The following is a 27311-nucleotide window of genomic DNA, read 5'->3' as shown; positions in this document are numbered from 1 at the left end:
ACTTTTAACAACTTTAAATTTGTACTGGCTTATGCTGCTTGTTTTCATGATAAAGAGGCACCGTTTTCAGCTTGACGATGGAACAAACTATTGGTCTCATGTTCAGCCCTTCTTCCAGCCACAAATAGAAAACATTAAGTCAACAGTCTTTGTCAACACAGCAGGCTAGCAATTTGCCTCAGCTGCAGGTGGGTGTCTCAGCTGTGGCCAAAGCTGGTTCCTCAAACCATTCATCTTTTACCCTGGATCCCTCTGGTGTACCATGTACAGCCACTATGGACCAGGGGTTAGCCACCTCCTCTGAAGCTATTGGGATCCCCTCAGTGGGCAAGGGAGAGCCACTTTTGTCTGTCCTAGGAGAGGGAACAGAGAAGTCTTCTCTGTTAAGTCAAAATGTTGTGCCCATCCCTAGGGAAGCTGTTGCTGCTATTAACAACAATGTTGGCCCCATTTTTTTCCTTTCAACCCCCCCCCCCAAAAAAAAATGAAACATTTATCCATTCCTCCTTAAATTTGTCTGGACAGGAGTAGCTTACAAGATGTGGCTCAGGGACTAATTTAAGCTATTGAATCTTTTTATAAGGTGGTTTCTGGTAAAAGAAAAAGGGATGCCTCTTTTCCTGAAAAGATTCAATATTCTGAATCTGGACAAAAAAATAAAGGAATAGATGCCGGGTTTTCAGATTCAGACTCAGAGGAGAGCACACAATATCTGATTCTGCCTGTTGGGGGGATCGTTTTCTCTGACACTGTTTCCAGAATGAATCTGGGTTTTCAGGGGGAGAACAGTGAGGTTTTTCAGTCCCTCAGAAAATGCTATGAGCTGTTAAAATGGAATTTCCAGAACCTTCACCCATTTCTCCAGTGCTGTCAACATTGGAGGATGTGTGTGTGTATCACTGCCTACAGTTTTCTTGATAGGCAGCCTGCTGCCCCTAAAAAGGCAGATAGATTGTATAAAGTTCCTTTATCTTTTCCTATACTTTCTGACGATAACTGAAAAATAATTGATAAGTATGGGAAAAAGTGTATGCTTCTGCAGCTTAGATTTTCAGAATTTTAAATTGTGAAGGCTCATGTGTTAAAGTTCATTTTGACTAATTGTTAAGCCATCAGAGATGTTTTGTCTGCAGTTTATTCTTGTAAAGAAAAACATGCTTTAAATTGTTTGTTTCTTCCATTTTACAGGTCACACAACTTATTGTTTAAAGAGTGTGTGTATGACTGTTGAAACTTTTTACAGGGCTATGACCATGGATACTGGTTTGAGAAAGTTTGCCTGGCTGCATTCTCAGAACATCTTTATTTATGTGAAAAATGTAATTTTAAATTCTTCTTTGGACAGAGACTGTGTGTTTGGTCACCCTGCTGAAGAGGTTATCAAAAAGTGTGAAGAGAGTTAAGATGATAGAAGGAATCTCTAAGATTTTTAACCCTCCTTTTACATATTTTCTAAGGGATTCTCCAATCCCTCATCCAGTTTGACAAGAAACAAAATAAATAGTCTCAGCAAAACTCTGGTAAATAGACAAGAAAAAATGGCAGTGAGGCTTAAAAAATGCAGGAACTCCCCCAAGCAAAGGACAATCCAACAAGTAAGAATGACAATTTAAGAGACTATGCCCCTTTCCACCCTGACACTCACCTTTCCCTTCCAGAAAGTCAGAAGCTCCATGTCTCTCTTTGGCAAGAGACAGTTTCAGCAGATAAATGGGTTCTGAAGATCATTCATCCAGATTACAGATGCCAGTGGGTAAAAATTCCTCCGTTCCAGGAGATAATTCGTTCCTGTTTCCCTGTGCCCTTCAAAATGTGTATCTTAGGGAGTAACAGAGCCAGTTCCTTTTTCCCACTTTTGAAAATATTTCTAATCAAGGATGCTTTTGATGGCAGAGAAAGAAAAAGCTTGGACACCAGTTCTGGATCTTTCTTTCCTAAACTAGTATGTGATAGTGCCCAGGTTCAAAATGCTGCCACTTCACAACCTAGTAACCTTTCTTCCTCACGTTTCCTATTAACACTACATTTAATAGATGTTTATTATCATATCCCTGTTCATTCGGATTTCAGGTGTTATTTAAAGTTCTGTGTTATAGATCACATTATCAGTTCTTTGCCTTACCCTTTGGACCATCCACTGCACCAAGAGTGTTCACAAAGTGTCAAGTTCAGGTTATATCTCACTGCAGGCTACATGGTATGCACATTTCCATATTTTGACAACTTGTTTAACTTTACATAGTCTTTCTCAAGGTGTCAAGAATCTCTCACTTGGGTGAGAGATCTGTAACACAAGCTGGGATACCAAGAGAACATTCAAAAGTCTTTTTTAACTCCTTAACAAAGGATTGTGTTCCTAGGTTGTCTGCTAGACACCTCAGTTCAAAGAGCTTTTCTTCCACAAGCAAAAAAATAGATCAATAGCTACATCTATTTCTAGGATTTTCCACTCAGACTTTGGTCATGGTGAGGAACTCTCTCAAGATTTTGGGTCTCATGGTGTCCATGATTCTCATGATACCCCTGGAAAGACTCCACATGAGAAGAATTCAGTGGTGCTTGAAGTCTGTTTGTTCCCAGCATCAACACCCATGATCTTTTCAAATTCCATCTCTGGGAGTTGTCAGAAGAGGAGTCACTTCCTGAAGACAGACAGCAAATATCACTAACTCCATGCTCCCCCCCACTGCAAAGCAGTCATTCACCACAAATGTTTCAGACTTTGCTTGGGAAGCAGTTTCAAAAGAGATGCAATCTGTTTGGGACACGAAGGACAGATGCAAGCAAATAAATATAAAATAGATGCTTGTTCTGATCAAAGTAGTCAGTTTTCTAAATCATCTTCGGTCCCCTGGAACTCTTCAAGTTGTTACAGACAATAACATTTTCAAATGGTACAGCAGAAGCTAAGAGATAACCAGGTCTTATCCCCTTTGCAGACTGGCCATGCAAGCTTGGGATATAGATTCACAGCACGGTCTCACTATACAGGCATCCTGCATCCTGTCAGATCAAAACTGTGTATCAGACAAACTGAGCAGGACAAAGGCAGACCCTCTTGAATGGAGACAAAATGTTGTGGGGGGGAGGGTCTTACAACATTTGATCCATCTGTGGGGAGTTCCTCAAGAAGACCTCTTTGCCCACTTTCTGAACAATCAGTTGGCCAAATTTTGTTCCAGGAGTCCATGCAAGAAGGCTTGGAAGACAGATCCCTTTTCCTTTCCTTGGACAGTAATGTTCCTGAATGCTTTTCCACCATTCTACTGACATACAGGGTACGTCTGACAATCCAGAAGGCCTCCTCACAGAGCATTGTGGTGACTACCTTCTGGTCAAGGCAACAGTGATTCTCCCTTCTTTTGGAAATGGCTAGATGCAATTACCACAAGCTTCCTCACAGAATGGATCTAATCACACAAGAATATGGGTGTTTGATAGACCCTTCCTCCAGTTAACTTCAACTGACTTTGTGGATGATAGGGTCTTAATTCCCTTTAGGCATCTATTTACTGAGGATATGCAGCAGATGCTAAGAGAAACAAGAAAGCATGCTTCTATAAAATCATATACTAGCAACTGGAAAAGGTTTTCTAGTTGGTGCCAACAACATAAACAGCACTCATTCAATACTAGTGTTTCTCTGCTTTTTCAATATTTGTTTGAGTTACTATCCTTTGGCCTTTATTACTCCTCCATCAAGGTTCATTTATCAACCATTTCAGCATGTCTGGCTATGGACCCCCCCCCCCTCTTTCAATGAATTTTCATGTCAAAATGTTTTTTAAAGGGTTTTGCATTATAGACCTCCAAGAAAACTGGTAGCTCCTCCTTTTGATCTTAACTTTGTGTTAGAGAAGCTAACACTTGCCCCCTAGAAAGGTTATTAATAAAGTACGCAGGTTTACCTTTCTTGTCAACAAAAAGAACACCCTTGTCTGTTAATGCAGAATCCTGTTTGGATACATGTGACTGACAGAGCCATTTCCATACTACCATCTATCTCTCTCTATTATAAATTCCAGGGATTCAAAGGTTGCAAGAACAACACGGTCTCTGAATCAGCTGCCAGTAGAAGCAGTTATGAGGGACCACCTAATCTCTGTGACTATACTTGCTTTATTGGTGTAGACTAGAGTGACTTTTATAAGGGTCATCTTACCATTTTACATCCAAAAACAAGCTTATAGTCTTATCAGACGGCCTCATGCCTAACAATTGTTAGCTCTGTTCATATCTTGCTCATAACTAAGTAGTAACATTTGTTATAATAAAAGAAGTTAGGCTAACCGATTAGACATTCTTTGTTAGAGTGTATCTATTTTATATGATACGTCTATATATAGAGTATGGAGTGTTGTAATTATGCTCTGAAATTCGGGAAAAGACAGGCTTGTTAAGCATCTTTCTTGCAGCATTAGCACATTAAAAACAGTAAATGTCCACCACTGAACAGTGGCAGGAGCCAAAAAATACCTTTAAATATTGAAGACTTAATTTAGCCTTTTTTTAGCTGAATGAAGTGTATAAAGTGCATTGGTCATATTTCAAAGTGTCTTTGCTGTACAATTAATTTCATGTCCTGTTGTAGTCATCTTGATAAAGTTGCAACTGATTTTGCAAAAAATAGAGATGAGAGTGTGCTGTTTGATTTTTTTTTTTTTTTAGTTTCACTGGTTACTCACTTTTTCTCTATAGGCACACCCACAAAATGATGTCATGGAAGGTAGTGAGCAAATATATATATATATATATATATATATATATATATATATATATATATATATATGATTACAAAAAATATGGGCAACCAAAAGTAACTTATCTCTGTAGAGGAACTGCTTGTTGTTTACATTGTAGTTACACCATACATCATCACCATGCATTCATTTTCTGTATCAGGTGATCCAGCTGCAAGAGCTAGTTGACAACTTCTCTTTCTAGGAAGCATTTAGCATTGAAATACAGTAGTCTATATGTTAATTTAGGTAGTGAGGCATTATGAGTTCAGTCTTTTATGATGTCATGGCAGAAAATTTCACCTCTGAGAGGAATATTCAGGGGCATTCTTTACAACAAAATAACATGCACAAACAACACAATTTGTTGCATCAAAAAAACTGTATAACTTGGTGCTGTAAATGGTAAGGAGGTTAGGACATATCCAGTACACCTTAACTTGTTTTAAATCTTTTTTTACTTCCTGCCTCTGTTATGGGATGGCCTCTCTCTGTGTAATAGCAACGTGCTACAGCTTTCAAAGCTTTAAACATGTGATAGTGTGTGTGCGTGTGTGTGTGTGTGTGTGTGTGTGTGTGTGTGTGTGTGTGTGTGTGTGTGTGTGTGTGTGTGTGTGTGTGCGTGTGTGTGCGTGTGTGTGTATTTGTATAGCTCCGAAACAGAGACAAACCAAGAATAGGGCCACTATATAGAACAAATAAGGCATATGGAGTTGGAAATAATATTCGAGCCAGGATCCTTGGAACACATTTCTGAAAAGTTCAAGAATTCATCAAAGCCACCCATGTGATTTTAGCAAATGTAGTAAACAGCAGATGATTTAAATTATTTGCCCAGCTGTTGGCCATTTCACACATCAAAAGATTCAAGAAAATATCCAAAATGATTCCAGAAAGAATTTTAAGTCACCAAAGCATAGTTTGAATCTAAATCCAGTTCTAACCTCAACTGCAAAAAGTCACTAAGTTAAATAAGTGACTGTTTATCTCAAGCAAAGCCAAATTAGAAGAAAACAGAATATCAAAAGATAAATCATTAACTAATAATTTAAAAATGTTTATAAACAATGTTGAACATGTACCAGCAGCTCTAGTCAAGTCAAAAGAAGCTGCCGATGTTAAGCAGGCTAATGAAAATAAAATGATCAACAAGCTGGAAATAGGCAAGCAAACTCCCAAATAATTACATTTGTAACAGTAAAACAATAAAATGTACGAGAGTCTGTACAGCATTCTGATTATAGCAGCTAAACACTGCCATACCGACACACTTGTTAATGGTTTTTCAGTTTCTAATGACAAATACACATAAATAATTTGCAAATGCTGTAGTATAACTTACTGAAGCAAATGAAATAATAAAAGTATGATTATCTTAAAAAAAGGAAGTACAAGCATCACTGATATCAATAAAACTGTTATGGACACCATGATTAAGGAAGTAACTATTCCACACTCACAAAGGCACACATGTGCACGCACACACAGACAGACACACATAAGCATATTCATCGCATGGCATATGTGGGCTTCAAGCGTAAATCAATAACGCTGAGTAACCTATGTTATTAGTGTTTTTCTTATAATGATGTATATTGTAAAATCATAGGCCCTTGCCTTGTGATATGAAGTGAGGTGAATCACTTTGCCCATCTTGTGCCGACAGACATTGTACTGACTTACTACTCTTTGCTTTATGAATTTCCTATCTAGGTTAATCCAGAGCCCTATTGGGACATCTGTGTGTATGACACCTGTGCTTGTGAGAGTATTGGAGACTGTGCCTGTTTTTGTGATGCTCTGGCTGCCTATGCATATGAATGTGCCCAGCAAGGAGTCCCAGTCCATTGGCGTTCATCTAGTCTGTGCCGTAAGTATGTCTTACAGTACTCTGGAATGCATCGTTCATTGATACCTCACTACAGGCTATATAAAGAATATGGAAGGCTGATCGGTAGCATGCATTTGAAGAGACCATATGAAGATGCAGATTTTAGAAGCATTTTGTCATGTGTTTGATCACATTAATTCTTAACAATGTTTATATTGTTTAGATTTTAAGTTTGAATGTACTTAGAGGCTATGCAACAAATATACCATAACTGCATTTATATAATTTAATGCAAGTTAAGGTAGGCATGCATTTTTAAGTACCAGCTTATGTAGTGTTATGTAGTCTGAATATTTAATATATATACCAAGTTGCTGAAAGTGAACATATATGCTATAACATCCAATGACAAGGGTGTTTGCTCAAGAAATCAAAGATGTAGCATTTTTTTCTTCTTTTTTTCAACAAAGGGTGTTTTCATCCAGATAGCTTCTTTAAATTAAATTAATTTCAGGCCTAGGACTGGAGTAGAAATCAGGATATGATGTAACAATGATATGCGTGGCCACTCCTCCAACACAAAAGGGGTGGTCACTACATATCCTACACCCCTACTGCCTATTATAACCAGTTCTAGGGTAACCATATCAGTGAGGAAAGAACAGTGTGGTTTCCCCTATCCAGACGCTGAGTTTGCATCTCTATTCAGCCATTTTTGCGATTTTCTTTTTTGGTTAGAAACCTCTGGGGCTTTTCAAGTTTTTTGATATGTCAAGTGACATAGATACCAAATGGATCATTGTGCTCTACAACATGTCTGAACACTGCTGAATAAAGTGGAACAACAACATCTTTGGATCTGGGTCAAATGCCTTTGGCTACCAAATGTGCTAAGTAGAAAGATTTCTTACTACAGTTACCATGTAATGATCAAAAGAAAGGGAAATAGTGGCCTAAGTGCCCAGGTTTCTGACAATATTTTCATTTAATAAAGTTATACTTTCAGTACTCTGTATTACTGATAACTTCTGTTTCCTGAATGAAACAATACTAGACTTTTTTGCATTCAGTTTAAGCTTATTTTCCACGTACCATGTTTTAGCTGTGGTAAGCCCTTTCTAAATAACACAAATGTTATCATTTTTGAGATCAGTTAAATAGATATCATACAGGGGAGAACCCAGTATCGACCCCAGGGGGACTCCAGTAGTTATCTTATCAGTATTTGAAGAGACACCTATCAAATGAGTTATGTTGGTTCTATCTTTCAGCCAGTTTGCTATCCATCATATGAAATAAGGATCTGCGATTAAGGATGTCTCTTTTCTTACAATTCCAACATGAGATATAGTATTAAATGGTTAGTCATGAGCCCTGTTGACAGTGTGTACAACCCTCTCAAAGAAATTAATAAGGTTTAAGAGGCATGATCTCCCTGTGTTAAAGCCATATTGCTGTGGCCAGGCTTAATGACATAATTAGTATCATTAGGAGACTTGTTATGATATACACTCCATAGCTGTACAGATCAGATTCATAAGGCTGATTAGTCTGTAATGTACAGAGTCTCTGTTAGGGTCCACCCTTGTGAAGAAGCAAACCACAGCAATATGCCAAGATTTGAGGACATAGCTTAAGGAGAAAATCCATGAGATCCTGCTTGATGTAGTTTAATGGGCACCAGGGTATGTTGTCAGAACCCACAGAAGAATGTATTTCCTTTTTGGTTACAAACTAATAAAAAATGAAGAACAAGCACAAACCAAACCAGAAATAAAGAAAACAAGTGAAGTAGCTGGATTGGACCCACTCACAAGTAAAAACAGATGAAAGACTGTTACAGTAAATGAAATCCACTTTATTCACTCCACAGAAACAAAATCACAAGTTTCAATTTTTTATTATAGATATTTTTAGCACTGACATAAAAAGGGGAGCTTGGTCATTATTTTTGGGAAAAAGAGAATTATATTGGCAGTTACGTTTAAATACAGGGAACTGAACAGGTCTTAATGAACACATTACTATTAGCCCTATTCTGAAATTAAAAGCATTAGAGAGGTAAATCTACCTCGCCAGTATTTATTTATGTATTTAACTTAATGGTATCCATTGCATAAAACAGCCTTTTTACATTTCCATTTTAAAAGGTCATGGGTGGATTGAACCAGATTCTGTGTACAGGATTCTGTGTAATTTTAAATCAGCCAATGATAACAATTGGCTTGGGGTAACCGATCTAGTAAGGAAGAAAAGACAATAATAGAGAATGAACCCTCTCAATAAATATCTTAACATTTATTCTTCATTTAGTTCATGCAAAGAGTTTTCATTATAATTTTTTCCTTTTATAAAAGATTTTTTCTTCTAGAAGAAAGCATTTCTTATTATTATCCCGAAATTCATCAAAACTACTCCCCTTGTCTGTTTCATTAATTGTGAAAATTTTCTTATTTTTATTTCTTCAATAATTTTTTTTTTTTTAATTTTAATCTTCCATTGGTAAATTAACATTTTGGAATTTCCATGTCATATTGACAAATCAATTCACAAAACCAATAAGTGGAGGTGGAGGATAGTACTAGAGTGCAGAAAGGGGCAACCAAAGAAATAAAAAAATAAAGTTTTTGTTTTTGAAAAGAATTTTTTTTTTTTGATTTTTCATTTCAATTTCAATTCCAAAAAATCTCAATAAATAAAAGATTGTTGTGTATATGGGTATAAAATAAAACCTAAAACTAACAAGTATCAATGTTCCAAAATTAATCTCTATACTCATTACTAGAAACATTGTATAAATTAAAAAGGTGTTAGTATGTTGTGACAGGGTGGGAGTGGGGTGTTGTTCCATGTGTGATACCTCTCTCTCCATTCGCTCGGCCCCCTGTTCCTGTAGTTGTTGTGTGTTGGGGGGTGTCACAGTTGTTGTTGTCCTGTTGGACCCTGTCCTCTTTCCTCCTCTCATCTTAAATCGGTTAGGAGAACCAGTCTAAAGAAATTTGCCCGAGTTACTAGAGAGGGATTACTCCCACATTGTTTGTTTATTAGTATTTGCTTTTCTTCAAATCAAATTTATAAAAATTTATTGCCCCATTCCTGAGAGGAGGGAGGCTAGGATATGCTGAACCATTACTGTAGTCATTTTTATCTCTTGTTAATTTTTTTGTTTTCTGACTTTTATATACACTTTTATATATATGCTTTTAGATATTTTATGCATATATTTATGATATACATACTTATGACCACAATTAATTTTAGCTAATTTCAGAAATCATACCATCGCTGTGTAATCAAATCAACATATTCTACACCACACCATGCCTATCAAAAAAAAAGCAGAGATTTTAAATTAAATGAAGTTTGTATTGTAGAATTGTATTGTAGGCCACAGGATAGTGCCACATTCTCAGACCTTTGTATTTTTCTTTTTTATATATATAAGCCCAAAATATGCATAAACAAGCTGTTGATTTTGGAAGTTTATAGTCAAATAAGTCAAAAGAGATGTAAATTATTTTTCATTATTAGCTTTGTAGCTCAGCTAGAGAACATCAAATAGGAAATAGTTTCTGTGTGCAGAAGGCTGCAGTTGCTGGAAACCGTAGCTGCCATTGAGTATAAAAAAATCCATTGTCCATCCGTCACACAGGTTATGGATGAGTTTTATACTGTCTCTTCTTGGAAATATTGTAAAAAAGAACTGGGGGTAGGGTGGCTATTATTCATTTATTCAAAGATGAACACACCAGACGCAAGCTTGTAGATGCCATTTCCACCCACTAGGTAACTGCAAATGCGGTCTGATGTCAGAAGGAAAGTGTTGATCAAACATTCAATTTAAGAGAAGCTGACTGACTAGCTAGGCTTAGAGTAGATATGTTGTTGTCTCTGTCTCCAGATCCGTATTCTGAGTGAGGAGTGGGGCCGATGAATCCCCTCTATCTTCACTGGCCATGACAAACTAATAAAAAATTAAGAACAAGCACAAACCAAACTAGAAATAAATATTTATTTTGTATTTATTAGGGGGTCATGTGTTTGTGTGTGTTTTTGAAATCAGGGTATCACTTGTATGCATTCACTACCAGGACTACTAACATTGTGCTTGTATTACTTTAAATTAATTTGCTGCTTTAATTGTTTTATTGCTTATGTCACTTCCTGTTGTACTTGTATATAAGGAAGTTCCCACTTGTGATAAGTTATCTGATACGGTCTAGATTTTCTAGATGAAAGTGCTTATCCTTGGTGAACAATTCATGCGTTTTTGTGTTGTGAATAAAGTGGATTTCGTTTACTACAACAGTCTTTCATCTGTTTTTACTTGTGAGTGGGTCCAATCCAGCTACTTCCCTTGGTTTCTTTATTTCTTCTTTTTGGATACACTTTAAGAACCTGTTTTTAGTGATGATGGGAAGTGCAAGGAATTCTGGGATGATGGGTATTGGAACAGGTGTTTTGTGCTGAAGTTGGTGGAGTCCTTGGTAATATATTTGTTATGTCATTTGTGTTGGAGTGGGTGTCTTTTTAAGGAAAAGTTCACATGAATGTTGAGTGCTATTTCATAATATTCTAACACAGACAAAGAAGGAAACGCAGTTATACGTTGCTTCAGAAGCTAATATCTTTTCATGGCTTGAGTTACTAAACCTTATAGTCATCTTAAGTTTATTGTGATTTTTTTATACCATTCTCATTCTAAGGAGTTCTAACCTTACTGTACAGTTTAAAGAGATTTTTTTGGCTATAACGTTTGTTTATGTTAGTTCAGCATGAGGATTGTCTTCAAATTTTGCATTGCATTTGGCTCTAATTGGGAGAAATCTTTACACTGGATTAAGTGGTTGCAAAACTCTTTAGAGAAGTTAGCTGTTGTGCTGGGAACAACAGTTGTGATGTCATGGGTAAATTTAGAGACTTCTTCATATAATTGTATAAGGTTCACTCTTGTGAGGTCCTTTAATATTTAGACATTGCCAACATGGAGTATGGTGTGTTTGAGAGTAAATGTCACTAGTGTATGATTCATTTAACTGGAGGAAGGGATACTATGACCGTAGAGCAGTTAGAGACAATAATAGTGAGAGGCAGATCCAGATTGTTTTGGCCGCAAGTGAGTTCATTCACTATTTGATCCATGGAATTCATATTTATCAAATCTAGAAATAACTGGGCATACAGTACATCAGAGGTATAAATGGTCAGGATTATGAAGTCATTGTTAATAGGATTTTTTTTCTAAAACTTCCAGGAATCAAACATGATCATCTGGAGACATGGAGGGGGATGGGTTCTATGAGCTGGCAGCCTGTCTTGTCCACGGTATACCTAAGTTCTAGGAGCTCAGTTTGTGGGTGTCTGGATATCTGTCTAGATAGGACATGGTCTTTGACCAATATGAAAACAACACTGCAGTTTCCATCAGGCCTGAAGACATGGTGGGTACAAAACCCAGGTATGTTGGAAATGCCTTCTTTGCATTTAAACCAAGTCTCTGTAACTACATATACATGAACTGTTCCAGATGCAGGAGTGCCTCAAGAATAAGAAATTTATTATTAGGACAACTGGCATTGAAAACAGCCACCTTAATGTGGTCAGGTTTAGTTTTAAATGAATTTGATAAGCTAGTGTATTCATTCGATGGATTCTGTCTAAAAAAAAGCTACTATGAGATCAGCAAGTGTTTTTGCCAGTATGCAGAAACCTTGGACAAGAAACGCAGGCCATCCCTTGCAAAATATATTTATTTATTTATTTTATTTTACAGACACATTTAGTTATTTAGACATAATCAGTATACACACAAATTACAAGAGACATGTTTACAAACAGTTACAGTGGAGAACAATCAAAAAGATATTAATTTTAAAATAAAGGTAAGTAATAGATTTGTGGTGTACAGCTGAACTTTGGAATGTAGGTAGAATACATACAGTACACACAGGTACAGTACATACATTGTAGATTAGCCAGTGTTTGTGAGTAAGATTGAAACTAGATTTAGTATGCATATGCAATCATGGCACTGCCAACTTTGCTTGAGATGTTGCCTGTGATGTCTCTTTAAAGGAGGCTTTGGATGATGTGTTTTGAATGCTAGTAGGGACAGAGTTCCATTTTTTAGCCACCGAACTACTATATAGTGCATCTCCAAAGCTATTGTAGCTGTTGATGACTTCTAGTAGTAGTCTAGTACTAAACTGATAAACAATGAAACTCTTAGAATGGTACTAGCTATTAAACCAACTGTGAAAACCAATTATCTTATCTTAATACTCAGTCATCAGTTTTAGTGAAGAAAGGATTCCACTCAAGAATAGATTCTTACCTACATTCGGATATGTTTCCCTGCATATTCCTCACCGTTTTGCACCTCAGGTCATTCACTGCCACATGGATCAACACCATGTTGTAGTCATACTTATCTCAGGAAAGAGTCCCGAGGGCCCTTTCAATTTCTATGACCCTAGAGCCAAAAATGCAGCTTGGGGAGTCTATATGCTTGAATGTTGATTCACCAGTCACTGATATATTTTTATTGAAAGTTGATTTAAATTTTTTTTAACAGAAGCTAGTATAGTAGTATTTGATTGGGAACAGCTTTGCTGTTGATGACCCCTTGTTGTAGGTGTGCATGGAGCAAGTGAGTTTAGGGACTTCTGCTGAAAACTGATCTTACAAGTTCTAGGATGCCTTGGCAAGTATTATTTTATGGCATCAGCATGTAACATTTTACTGAGTTCTGTTTGAGATTGTGGTAGTGGTTGCTGTGAGCATGTGACTATGAGTTGCTTAGTTAATATTGTTATTTGTGACAGGGATGCCTCCTTGTTGGATAAGTATTTACTCCTCTCACATACTGAATTTTCTCTCTTAATTCATTATCAGTGAGCATAAGGCAGTTACTCCACTGCCTTAGGATATGAAGTGCTAGGAGGATGGGAACAGGAATGGATGTAGTTTGCAGGTCATCCATACTGTCCAGTGCTTTAAATGTTAGATGGCTAACTAAACATGGAAGCCAAAATCAGCTAAGAGAAGGCTGAGAAAAAATACTATTTGATTAGTATAGGCAGTGTAAAAAATATGATATGTAGCACACCTAGAATAAATCAGGGCAGCCAAGTGAAGATAAGAATGTGTTAATGCAACCTTGGGCACAATTGACCAACTGTCATCCATAAGAATAATTGAAAATGAGTGAGAAATACTTTAAGGGAAATATGAAAATGCATTCATTATGCACTATTCATCTTCAACTGTGGCAGCAATGCACTGAGTTCACCTCAGTGCACTATGAATACCAATTTAATAAATAAAAAGAAATAATAGAACCAATCAGCAAACAGCTCTGGCAGAGCCAGTGGTGCTCAGATATTTAAAATGGCAGTAATTAACCTTTTCACACAAGAATAACTATAACATTTTCCAAGATGCCTGCCAGCAACTGACTAAACCAGTGTTTCAAGTACAGAAAAACACTATTACTCCAAAGTCAGTCCAACAGTACAAATATCTGGGATTAACTCTTAACCACACATTGTCCAGGAAAATTCAGATAGTGACTGTGGTCAAAATGGTTATCTTCCAACTTAAAGCCATAGAATCAATATCTAACCATCTCACCCCGAAACCAGAAGAGCAATATGCAGTTTTATTTATTATTACTTATTTTACTAACATGTGTTTACTGGGATAGTTCAGCAGCCCTTTTCAGCAGAAGCCCAGTGAGAAAAGCTACAACTGTACATGTTTTAATTTCAATCTAAAGTTAACAATCTAAAATTCAATAGAGTTAATACTTTTTCCAAAACTGGAATATGGCTCTCCCATACTTACAATGCACTCGGCCACAACACTAGTATAACTCAAGACAACTGTCATCGTAATATGTCATCAGCTGAGCCCTTCACTAGGAACACCACTGCATTTCCCTTCATAAAGCTAAATATTCCTATTAATTTTGTAAATGAAAGAAATTGTAGACATAAAAAATAACCTATTTTTTTCTAACATTGCACACTGATAGAAATGCACAAGACTATTGCATGCAATTATTACAGATGTTATGGTACATGGATCAGAGAAGAGACACAGACTTTCCCCATTTACCCTTAAACCACATTGTAGCCAGATTGCCTTCCTCTTATATTATCCACAAGTTCTGTTGATAAGAATGGTGTAAGACATTTATGGCCAAGCTTTATTTAAATGGTCACCAAACAGAGTTCTACATTTTCATGTTAGTGTGTGTCAGTATGTATCCTATATTATTACCATTGTGAGCTTTTATGGCAAGCTTCATTTCCATTGCAAATCGATTGGTGTGTTAACACTGAGCTATTGTGTCTTCCTATCAGTTGACTTATATAACAGACCAGCTGGAACCTTAAAAGAAAAATCTCATAATATATATAGCCTTAAATGTTTTGAATTGAAATTTGAAAAGTGAAAACCTGCTTTGTTCCACACTGAAACTACTTTATTCAAAATGTGGAATCCAATGTAGTCTCAACCAAGGTAATGAATTATAACTTAGTTTCAATCCTAAAATTGTCTTTGGAGTACTAGCTCCTTAGTACAAAGTTTAGTATTCACAAAGAATAGGAAGCTGAGGGTCTTATTGTTTGTTTAATATTTGATTATGATATTATCTAGGTGTAGAACTCATTGTATACTTTTTGCAACGGTCTCATCCGGTAATGTACCATGCTGGAAGTTCCTGTGAACAGCACTCAGAACAAGTATGATATGAAAACAGAAACAGAAACCTTTAAAATGGGTTTCCCAAAAAAATATCAAACATCCCATTCCAAATGCAAAGCAAAAGCAAATTTATAAGATTAACAAGAATGGACATTTGTTAAACATTTGTCTAACATTAGTGCTTATGCTTGAGTGGTAGGAATAAACTGTTTTCACCCCCTGAACACAAACACACAAAACACACATAGGAGGCAGTCTCCCATGCATACTACTTGTTATGTAATATAATTACCTGCATGATTGCTTTTACTTGGAACAATGGTAGAGTGCATTTTTAAATACTTTTTTTTTCCACATTTTGTGGCAAAAAAACTGTCTCCCTTAAATCTCTCATTAGCTATTCATGAACTCGGTCAGTAGTTGTGTTAACCCTGTATCATAACTGTTTTCTGTTTTACTGCAAACTAGAAAGCATGAAATGTCTAGAAATAGTTGTTTCATAGATGGTACAGAGAATTTCAGGGATCATAATTTTACTGTTTTAATGATTATCCCCCCCCCTACTTGTTGCATGTCTAAATATATATTACAAGTTGTTTTTTTTTAATGGAACTTAATTAAACAATTGACTTGCTTTTGGAAATCTACTAATTTGTTTTCTTCCTTTGTTTGAAAGCATTGAACTGTGAAGAGAAAAACCATATTGAGTCAGATTACAAATGTGAATGGAAGTACAACACCTGTTCATCAGCTTGTCCTATAACATGCCAACATCCGGAACCACTCGACTGCATTGTGAAATGTGTGGAAGGCTGCCATGCTAACTGCCCTGCGGGTAATAGCACTATAAATATACTCTAAATGCAAAGCGGTTAACTTTATTGAGAGATATTTAGTAGAGGGTAGACTTTGAAATTCTCATGGCAAATTTAACTTCCATTTTCTTGTTGTTTTTCAACCCAGATCAAAACCACGACTAGAAATTGTACAGTTGTAAGCAACCACAAACATGTGATACATTTCACAAAATGCACACTGATCAGGCTTTAGGGAATTTCCAGTGTGACTTGTGACATTTATTTGTTTTTTGTGAAAAAAAAAATGTTGTCTCTTGGCGTGATAAGTTAAATAGCCTTTTGCTGTATTTCTTGACTTGAGGATTATTATTCTAGAAAACAGGCTAATGTTATGCTATGAAGATGTGAGTGTACTGATGAAGGCATGCTTCACTTGAAAAAATAACTGGTAGAAAGGACTTTTTCATCATGCCACATTTAATTATTTAACAGTGCATGGGCTATGTTGACTTATGGTTATTTAACTGGGATTCATTTTTGAAAAAATATATATAAACTTCCCATTCACGTCATGCAGAGCACCTCACTGGCCCTCTTTAAGAGAAATCTTGATAAGCGGATGGGCAATAGGAAGTTCACCCCAGGGATCACTTTAGTGACCTTGCTTAACAGGGGCACCTGGAACTAACTTTGGGCGGCATGATGCCATGGAATCTTCTTGGGCTAGGCTTATATAGGCTCCAGGGCCGTTAGCCTGGTACACACTTATGAACCTATGAACCTTATCTTTTTTGATACACATCAGAAACCACAAGCATTTTATGAGTTGCTTTAGACTGTGTTTCTATAGATTTTTTCATAATGTTTACTTTGCCTCTTCTTAAAGTTATATTTTGACAGCAAAAATTGGTAGCATAGGTAAAAGGATTTTTTTGAGAAGTATTTTACACCAAGTTCTTTATTCAATATAGTGTTTAGCACCACATAATCAGTTAGTTATAGTGCAACTTTTTCCCTTCTTAATAGGCCTTTTATGAGTAGCTTGTGTGGTAAACTCTTTCACACTCAGCATCTGTGGAATGTCACACATCTAACCATATGCTTAAATCCTCATATCCCTAAACATTTTTGTTTCTAAACAAAGATTAAATACAAAAGCCAAAGGAATATAAGTATTTTGTGTATAGTAAATGCAATTTAAAAAGTACAAACACAATTTTTTACAATACGCTAATACAATGAAAAAAATAAATAAAATAAACAATCTTCTACATTTGTGTATGTTTTCACAAACAACTGTTCCTATCTAAAAATAATATACAACCTAGATATAAAGTGTCACCAATGATTTGGTCAGCCAAAAGATTCCTTTCTGGGTGCTTGTTTTGGAGATATTTACAGAACTATGGAATATGATACTTATATCTGTGTTTAACTTGCAAATAAGACTTCTCAAGCTGTATAAATTACACTAGAATTGCCAGTGACTGTTTCAGCATTGTGAAAGCTTTCAACACATATACAATAGACTGCATATTTTTCATAATGCTAGAAAAGCAATATCTCCAGATTAGTGCATTATAAATTGACAATCGCAGTATATATTTTCTCTCACCATGATGAACATTTTAATGTAAATGCAAAATATTTATAGTAAATGACAGACAGTGGTTAATGCCACAACTGCAGTACATCCTAGACAAACAAATTAGTATAAATTTATCCCCGACTATATAGTCTTTCACATGCTATATATTACGAATGAGTATGACACTTAATTAAGGAAGCTAACACCAAACAATGTCATGATGCATAAGAACAAATAAAATACGTTGAATAATGCCCTAAGAAGAGAACTAATGACAGCAATATTTAGGGATATTGCTCAATGTATTTTATTTGATTCTTTACTGTTTTTTGTACACTGTAGGACTGAACATCTCTTCTGGAAAATGCCATAAGTAACTATGGGTGTCAAGTTGAATTAAACTAAAAGATGTTATAGATATGAATGAGTTGAGGTTTAAAGGAGGAGTTTCTCAAGAAATGTACTATATTACTAAAATAATAAAATAAATAAGGAATGAATGAATGAGTAACGAAGTAGTTACTCTGAGTCTACATGGGTTTTCTCTGACCATTCTTATTGCCTGGTTTTAGCCACAGATATGCAGCCTGAAAATGTAATCTAAATGGCAACATTGCATTGTTTCATCTTATAGCCTACAGTCATGAGCAGCAAGGATATGAAATGGGACATTTACTTACATGAAAAAAATAAATAACCTTAAATTAGTTAAATTGCTAGAGCTACTACAAGATCTGGGATTAATCCTGAGCTTCAATCACTGTATGGCCTTTGTATAACACCTCACCTTGTCTGCTTGGATTTTTGCCTAGTCATGACTAAGCTTCCAAAGACCAGCCCATTTACATGGTTAAAATTTGACTAATAAATAAAATGATTATAGCTGATGCACATAAAGTAAAACCCCTGTGTGTCATTGACCAAGGAAACCACATCACAGCAAATAGTATTTTTTTTCATACAGGATGACATGTTAAACAACAGGCATAAAACGGCTATACTATTAAGTTTAGTAACTTAATTTCTTTCACTGTAGATATTGCTATACACAGAGCGTAGTTATTGCATCCTTTGTTGTGGACTTCATACGATGTTTTACTGTAAGTATTACATGGGAATTTGTTGAAAAACACTTGGCATACCAAATATGGCGTGTTGTGATTCTGACAACAAATTATGCAATCGGAATGCAATGCAGTATTCCTTACAGAGGTAGACACCTACTGTAAATGGAACGGATAAGAAAAATCAGAAATGTAAAAAAATGTAAGGAAAGTGGACTTCATTAAAGTGTAGACATTACCCTTCTTTTGAAGTATGACCTCAGATTTGATTGTATTAAAGCGAGACGACAAAGCCTTTGAATTAATTTCAGTTTACTTTAGTTTCTAATCTGAGTGGAGTTCCAAAATAATATCAGTAAAACTAGAATGATAAAAACGCATCCATTTCATTTGATTTGCAGAGAGTCTAGTAGGGGGGGTATCCAAACTAAGTGGTCAGTAATTTTATCAGCTAGTACTTTCAATATTGCCTTGTCTTACTTTAACAACTGCTTGTTTGATAACCAAAATGTCATCTCCCTTACTACTTCAAGTTGTCTTAAGGGCAACAAATTCAAATTATGCAATATCTTAGTTTATATACGTCTCCCCCCTACCATTTTTTTCCATTCTCGTACTTCAAACAAAAACAGTGCTCTATAATATTGTCATCCTTGAAACTAGATGCCTATGTCTTCATAATGGTTATAATATTCGAAAGCACTTTTGTCTACTAGAACTAATACAAATTGTTACATTTCTCTCTCTAATCTAAGACCCACTGCTCTTCCATACTGCTATCCTTACCCCATACCTGTCACTCAGTACACGCTCTTAATTTCCATATATCTATACCATTTTCTTTTTAAATACCTTATATCTTTCTCAGATCAGTTATGATGATTTACTTTCCAATTCCTACCTAAATGTTTATTATGTGATCAGTAGTCTCATGCCAAGTCTTTATTACAGGTAACGACTGCACATAATCAGTACCGACAGCTATATCAGAAAAAGGCCCACCTAGGTAAGTCAACACATTAAATTAGGGCAGACATTTTTATAACATTCAAAATCTGTAATGAAACTTAGATCCCTACATATCCATTGCCTGGGATTTTTAAGGAGCTAGAACATAATGTTGTTTGTGGTTGTGAAGGGCGACCATTTACAGCTCTCAACGCATGAGTAACCTAGTGCTAGATATATCATAGGATTACAACATGCAGGTGATACTGCCTTACCATGCACTGAGACCTCATTAACCAGGTATGAAATGGTCAACACATCCTTCAAGTTCCTGAGTGTATGAAGAGGAATGCAACACCAAATACATGTAGCAGGTAGTAAAGGGGGTTATGACTGGACTGTTGTTGTCATTCCTTACCATATATATCCTATGTTGGTAATCTGTGTGATTTTTTTGTAGGGATTGATTCACTGTGGTACTACCGAATGCCTCATGATGGTTCCTGACTTTATAAAGTTAAACTAATTCATTTATTTGCCCTTTCTATGGCAGGGAGGATACTGGATGAGGTATTTCAGCAGTGCATTGATGCAGAACATTGTTCTGTCTGTGTCATCAGTGGCAAAATGATTCCTCCTGGAAAGAAAATATATAAGAACAAAGATGACCCAACCCTCTGCCAGACCTGGTAAAGTAGAATGCATTTTTTAATATATGTGCTAATCTGGGTTATTTCAAGGCTTGTGTGACTGCTGTGGTTACTAACAAAAAAAAAAAGTTGTCTATCTTGTATCTTAGTCTGGGCAGCTCTTTTATATAGATAGGTAACAAAAGCTACTGAAATTATATTAAGGTCACTTCTCAAATCAATTGTTGCAGGCAAAGTTTGTTAGAGCTCAGATCTTTTTAGAATAAACTTTTCCTACAAATATGTATAGTATTTTGTGGCATCTGACATTTGCTCCTACCAAAAAACATTTTCCTTGGAGTTTGACACTGGAAGGAAACTCTCCCAAAGTCTATGATAGCATCCTGTATCCTGCATTCACTCCTGTGCATTCAGCACATCTGGCAACAAGCTCCCTTTAGCACTTGTTTACATAGCATGTACTGGTTTTATGGGATTGGGTTGCTAGCCCGAAGCCCAACACTCCTCAAAGGGTGCACCATACACTCACACACACACTCACACCTAGTGCCAATTTAGAGTGTCCAGTCCACCTCCCATATACCGCATAGCATATCTGAGCCTAAATGTTATTCTCTTTTCTCTTCCTCCGATTATTTCCAGGCATCTTTTATAAAACATATGGCTTACCTCTTAGCAATCAGCTTTCTCACGTGAGACAGTCGTTTTAACTCAGGCTTATTTTGATGTTTTCCACATTTTCATTTGCAAATCCAGTTGCAATGCTATTCATTATATTCATGGTTGTCTACCAGACTTGGAAAGAATGCACTGTAACGCTGTAGGTCGTTCTTTGCATGAGGTGAAAATGTATTTCTGTTTGTGCATTTAGAAATATTTTTTGCAGCATATTCTCTGTTTTATATTTAGAAAATGAACATATCCAAAGGTGAAGAAATAGTAATAAAAAACAAGAAATAAAGACAAAAATAATATGATTAGATACAAATAAAGTAGCACCATCACCTCTGAGGTACTCAGCCAAACTGACTTCTGCAGAGTTCATCAGATCTCAGTAATGTTCAAGAGGAAAGAAGACGCATTTAACATTATCTTTTTTAGTTATGGGAGGTTCACATATCAGAACCACATTCTTGTAACAAAATGTATAATAAAGAAGGGCTTTAGCATCTCATCACTTCCAATAAAGTAACATGCTTACTATGTAGCAAGCAGTCAGAATGGGCAAATGGGCAACTAAGCATAATAACTGTCTTTTTACACATTGATCTGATTGAAAAGCAGTGGATCTCTACTCTTAGTTTTCTGATTAGTTAATTGCTCCAATAAAATCTGCTTATATGGATATATGAGGCTAAGTTGCCAGCAATTTGCCAGTCTGGGACAAAAGTCCAATTTGAAAGGACGTGTACATTTTATTTTAGCACATTTGTTCTCTCGGTTTCCTTATGTTTTGTAGTAACTTGTCTTTCTTCTGAAAGACTAGAACAACAAAAATAATTTCTGTTTCTGTATTAACACAGTCTCACATTTGAAGTTCTGTTTCCCTGTTAACACTGTCTGAGAATAGACAGAAAGTGCTGGAATCCTCGTTCCATTACTTTCAATTATTTTTTTATTTATTGATATTTGATTACTGGGAAAGTCTGACTGGGTAGAAGCCCATTTTCAGTTGAGGCCCAGAAAGAAAATATCCAAATTATTACAAAACATTTAAAGAACAATAATTTTATAATCTTCAAAAATAAAACAAAACATCCACAGTTTAAATAATTATAACAAATTAGAGATAATATAAAAACATTGGTTAAGAATCAATACAAATTATATGAAAATTATTAAATATTTATAGAAATTTTAGGCAGTTTGTAGAGAAATTAAAGGTAAGTTAGTCTAATACAAACAGGAATTGCAATATGAAGGGAGGGAAAAAAACTGGCTTATTTTATATTTAGAAAAAAAATCAGGAAAGAGAATTTGATAGAAGCAAGAAAGTACGTGAAGGGAGAGTAAGGAGGTATAAGGAATGAAATACACTTGTTCACATTTAGGGGTATAGTTTACCCTGGTTTTGAGCAAAAACAAAGCCATATTTTAGCTAGGAAGTCTTTTAGAGTGGTTTTAAAAGATGGGAGGGAGGATATTAACCTGATGGATACAGGCCTTTGTACCCTTGTATAGAAAATACCCAGCAGATTTGATAGGTTTGTGAACAGACGGGTGTTTTTGGTTACTGGATCACAATGACCAACTTGGAACATAGTTGTGCAGAATATTTTTAGTGCTGGACAGGCAGATTTCTTTGAAACAGTCACCAAGGCCATTGACGAGGGGAAGGTGGTCCACACAGCCTACCTGGACCTCGCAAAAGCCTTCGATACAATACCCCACTTGGGCATTATAGATAAGCTCACCAGCTTAAATATAAACCCCTATGTCACTAGATGAGTTGCAAACTGGCTCAAGGACAGAACCCACATGGTTAGAATTGCTGGAGCCATGTCAAACTCCAAACCAGTTACAAGTGGCGTCCCACAAGGCTCAGTCCTGGGACCTCTCTTGTTCGGTATATATTTCTCGGCGGTACAGGCCAACATGGAAGGACTGTGGCTGACCAAGTTCGCAGATGACTGCAAACTGGGCACCATAATCAACTCTCCAGCCGACACAAGCATCCTCCAAAAGGGCCTCATAGAAACAGACAACTGGTGCCAGAGCCATGGCCTCAAGCTAAACGCCAAAAGTGTATAGTCATCCCCTTTGGCAAAACAGTGCCCACAAATTACCACATAGGTGGTAATCCATTAAGTACAGAAGAAGTCATCAGGGACCTGGGGTCCCAAGTTGATAGCAATCTCTCATTTGACAACCACGTGGCCAAAGTGGTTAGAAAAACATTTTATATAGCCCACCTAATCATGAAGGGATTCACATCTAGATCAGGGAGGTCATCGTGCCTCTTTACTCATCCCTCATCAGGCCCATAATTGAGTACAATGCCCCTTTGGGATGTACCTTACCAGACACCTGCAGCAACTGGAAAGACCCCAAAAGTACCTCACCAAGAGGATCAAAGGGCTCAAACAGATGCCATATGCTGCCTGGTTAAAGAAACTCCAGCTCTACTCAGTGGCATACTGCCTGCTCAGAGGCGATCTGTGCCTGACGTATAAAGCCATGTCCAACCCGGAATTAATGGACATGCTGCACCTCAGAAAATCCAAATCCCATCGAGCTACGTGCTCGAGAGACTTGAACCTCAGCACTGAAATAAATAGGACATGCTGGAGCGACAGATTCATAACCCAGAGGCTCCCTTCACTCTGGAATAAAATCCCAGTCCAGGTTAGGCAGAGTCCCACATTGACTCTCTTCAAGAGGAATCTTGATGAGTGGATGGGAGATCGTAGGTTTACCCCGGCTATCACTTCTGTGTCACTGTTAGACAGAGGCACAGTATACTAACCTCAAAAAAGACATAGCAAAATTAATTTAAAATGGGTGGCGAAAGCCAAACACACACTGGCTAGGCTTATAAATGCCCTAGGGCAGATAGTCTAGTATGAACCTATGAACCTATGGATACTGGATAATTTTACAGGGGGTAAGAAGCTGCGTATATGTTAGTTGATGAGGCACTTCTAACCAATTTAGACTTTTTAGTGCTTCACCATAGTGGTTTTTGAAAGGGGTATTTGCTGGAATTAACTGGGTTTGTCATTAAGCTGAATGATTTGAAAGGCATTCAAGTTGGTTAGGGCTGCTATTCATACATCCTGTCACCACATAAACTGGTATGTTATGAAGCTGACAGATATGGCACATTTTTGGATTGGTCAGTGCTGCTGTGTCATAGTACAACATGTAAAGCTAATAAAATCATTGAGGAACAAGCTGGGCAGTTGAGAAACAGTGGTCAAATCAGATGGTCACAGTCTGTGTTTGTACAAAGTGCCAATAAAACTTACTAACGAAACCTACTACCACACAAGAACATACTGAAATTGTTATCATTTTACAAATGAACATTTCTTCTGAACTATAAATAGTATTTATTGCGTGGCAGTAATATCTGTAAATAGGCAGGGCTTAATAGTGTTTACAACATAGATCTGGGGGGGGGGGGTAACTGTTTCAATAGAGTGCCTGAGGAATTGTAGAAACAGCCTAAAATAAAAAAGCACTTACTTAAAATCAAGACAACTGAGATTTGTCTTTGCAAATACACAGGCAGTAGGTAGGAGCCCTAAGCAAATCAGTGTACCCTCTGAAACAAATTCAGTAGATACATTACTTTATTCACAATTTTTGTGAAACTAATACAAAATGCTTGGTTACCAGTTGGGCAGTGGATGTAATGGGCAAAGTACCATAGTACAGAATGATTTTGAATGATCTGGCTGTGCTGCTGACTTAAACATAGGACTGCAACTCATGAACTCATGAAGAGAGGCTGTCAGTTTAAAAAAAGAAAAATCATATTTCTTAGATTAGCAGACATTACATGCCTAGGATATTGTGATTGGTAATAGGCATGTGTTCTACACAACTTCCATAGCATTATTATTATATTTGCACTGGTGTTTATACTACATTTTTGTCTATTCCTTTTGAAATAAGGAAGAAACTTGGATAATTGTTCGTGAACCATGTACCTGTAAGGTGTATGAAAAAGATACGTACTATATACAATGCAAATGTTTTTGCCAAGAAGATCTCAAACCTCTTCCTTGAGCTATATAGAATAGCTCCACCAGAATATATCTTAAAATTTACCTAAGGTAAATTGTTTCACCTGTGATCACTTTATTATTGTTGCTTACACAATGGCAGGAAGAATTTTAAAATGGAATTGGATCTTTCTGTTCATCTTTCTGTTGAGATTCCTGTTAAATTGTGAATGTCCCTCTAATAGTAACACAACCATTAATGGTTGCTTAAATACCTAACTTAAGTAAAATATATCAGTCTTATAATAAACAGACCTTCTACAGCTGGAAATCCCTGGATTTTATTTTATTTTTATTTTATTTTTTACATTTCATTGCATTCTAAGTAAGCTTACTACATACTAACTACATTACTTTTCACAAAAAAATCTTATTTAACTGATTGCAATTTGGCAGCCAACCATATTTAAATGATTTCCATTAGACAGCCAATCATATTTAAATGATTGCCAGTTGACAGCAAATCATATTTAAACGATTGCCAATTGCCAGCCAATGCATTTATCTTTACTTTCACATTAACACTATGTCATTGGCAGTGATATCACTGACAAATGTCTTACAAAATAAGTTAACTATCCATTTCTAAGCAAAAGTGAGATTAGGGTTTCTGTGGAGGCATTACAGATAGTAATGTGAAGTTGAATAATATAAGTATATGTTGTTATGGTGTTTTCTCCATTGAAACATATTACTGGGGATTTCCAAGAAAACTTTTATAATGATCATTGACACTCACCATATTATTTGCATCTGTGTGACCTTCTCTGACTTATTCTTAGGTGCAGGAGCAGTTAAAGCATGGATGTCTGTATTGTCAAGAAGTTCACAGGTGATGGCATCAGGATTGTAACCTAGTGATCTTTATAAGAAGCTTGATTGATGTTATCCTACATACATATTATGTATGCTGCAGAGATGTTTAAAGGTTACTTTTGAAGCCAGCAAATGAGCTTCTTAATTTTAATGCATTGCCAATGCAATAAGTGCTCCATGCAACTACAACTAACAGCGAGACAGACATGAGATATGCATGCTATACAGCACTGAGTAAAGTGATAATCACTGGCATTCAGTGTACACAATTTGTTTATAACTCACTTATGGGGAATTTTATGAAAGGTGTCAGCCCAGTCCAAGTATACTGTACACACAGCCAGTCTTTTTACAAGATTCAGAAGACAGGGTTGACCCCTGAAAAAAATTTGCCCTGCCCCCTAGTCTAGAAAAAAGTCAGTCAACTCCTCCTTCTGTTTTACATGCATTATAATTCACTCCATGATCATCCTGTATGTCAGGCAGACAGGTCTGTAATTGTTTGCTTTGAATGCAGTTCCCCCTTTTATATTTGGACCCCAGTTGTCATGCTGCGCTGTAGTTTTTATGCTTAATCTATTTTTATGAGTTTATAATGGGAAATATTGATAACATTTAAATTAAATTATCAATAATTCTGACAGGAAATCTTCATAGATGTTGTTGCAGCCCTTATAGTTTGCATTTATAATCCTACTCACTATTGTAGTAATCATACCTCTCAAACTCTTAGATTAAGAAATCTGGACAAAGCCTAAAATAATTGGGTGACAAAGGCACAAAAATAGGGACAGATTTTACATTTTTCTTTTATAAACTTAAAAAGCTGCTAGAATAACAGGTTTTGTGTCAGCATGCATTTTCTGAAGGCTAAAAGGCCCTAAACTCAGAAGTATGTCATTGTTTAGAAACTTTGATCCTCAGTGATTTGACAGAAAACTGCAAATTTTCTGACGAGTAGATCAAAAGAACGAGGCAAAAATGAGACATTCTGTGAAAATCTGGACAAATGAAGAGTGCGGTAGTAACGGTAGTAACGGTAGTAACGGGAGTAACGGGAGTAACGGGAGTAACGGGAGTAACGGTAGTAACGGGAGTAATGGTAGTAATCTTGTTTTATGGCAGTAATCATGTCTTTAGTGGTTCCAGGTGCTTTGCTTCACATATGAATACAAGATGGATTTTTCCCTTGGTATTTTAAAACTAATACAAGATGTATTTACCATAGTATTATACATTGTCTGTGGGTTGGAAATCACTTTGTTAACTAATGGAAGTCTCCACGCTTGAATTTCTCCTTCCCATTTAATTATAGAAAACCTCCTCATTACTCTCAACCTTTGATACCATAAAATGTCATAGTTTGATTCTAAATAACTGAATGGTGGGTATACATTATTTTTGAATTTTGCTTAACCTAGATTTGTTCTAAAATG

General features: G+C 36.3%; 1 protein-coding gene across 1 annotated transcript in view; it reads left to right on the top strand.

Moving 5' to 3' along the window:
• The window catches only part of VWF (von Willebrand factor), a 749192-nt gene that overhangs the window by 337867 nt on the left and 384014 nt on the right, over positions 1-27311 (top strand). The window contains exons 25-27 of the mRNA XM_044087471.1: positions 6453-6609; positions 15959-16117; positions 20233-20368. Coding sequence (XP_043943406.1) covers positions 6453-6609; positions 15959-16117; positions 20233-20368 — 452 coding nt within the window. The remainder of the gene's footprint in view (positions 1-6452; positions 6610-15958; positions 16118-20232; positions 20369-27311) is intronic.

The sequence above is a fragment of the Protopterus annectens genome, chromosome 11.part0, assembly GCF_019279795.1.
Source record: "Protopterus annectens isolate FY-2018-M chromosome 11.part0, PAN1.0, whole genome shotgun sequence".
Classification (NCBI taxonomy): Eukaryota; Metazoa; Chordata; order Ceratodontiformes; family Protopteridae; genus Protopterus; species Protopterus annectens.
The sequence above is the reverse complement of the archived record's forward strand: the minus strand, read 5'-3'. Positions and strand labels throughout refer to the sequence as shown.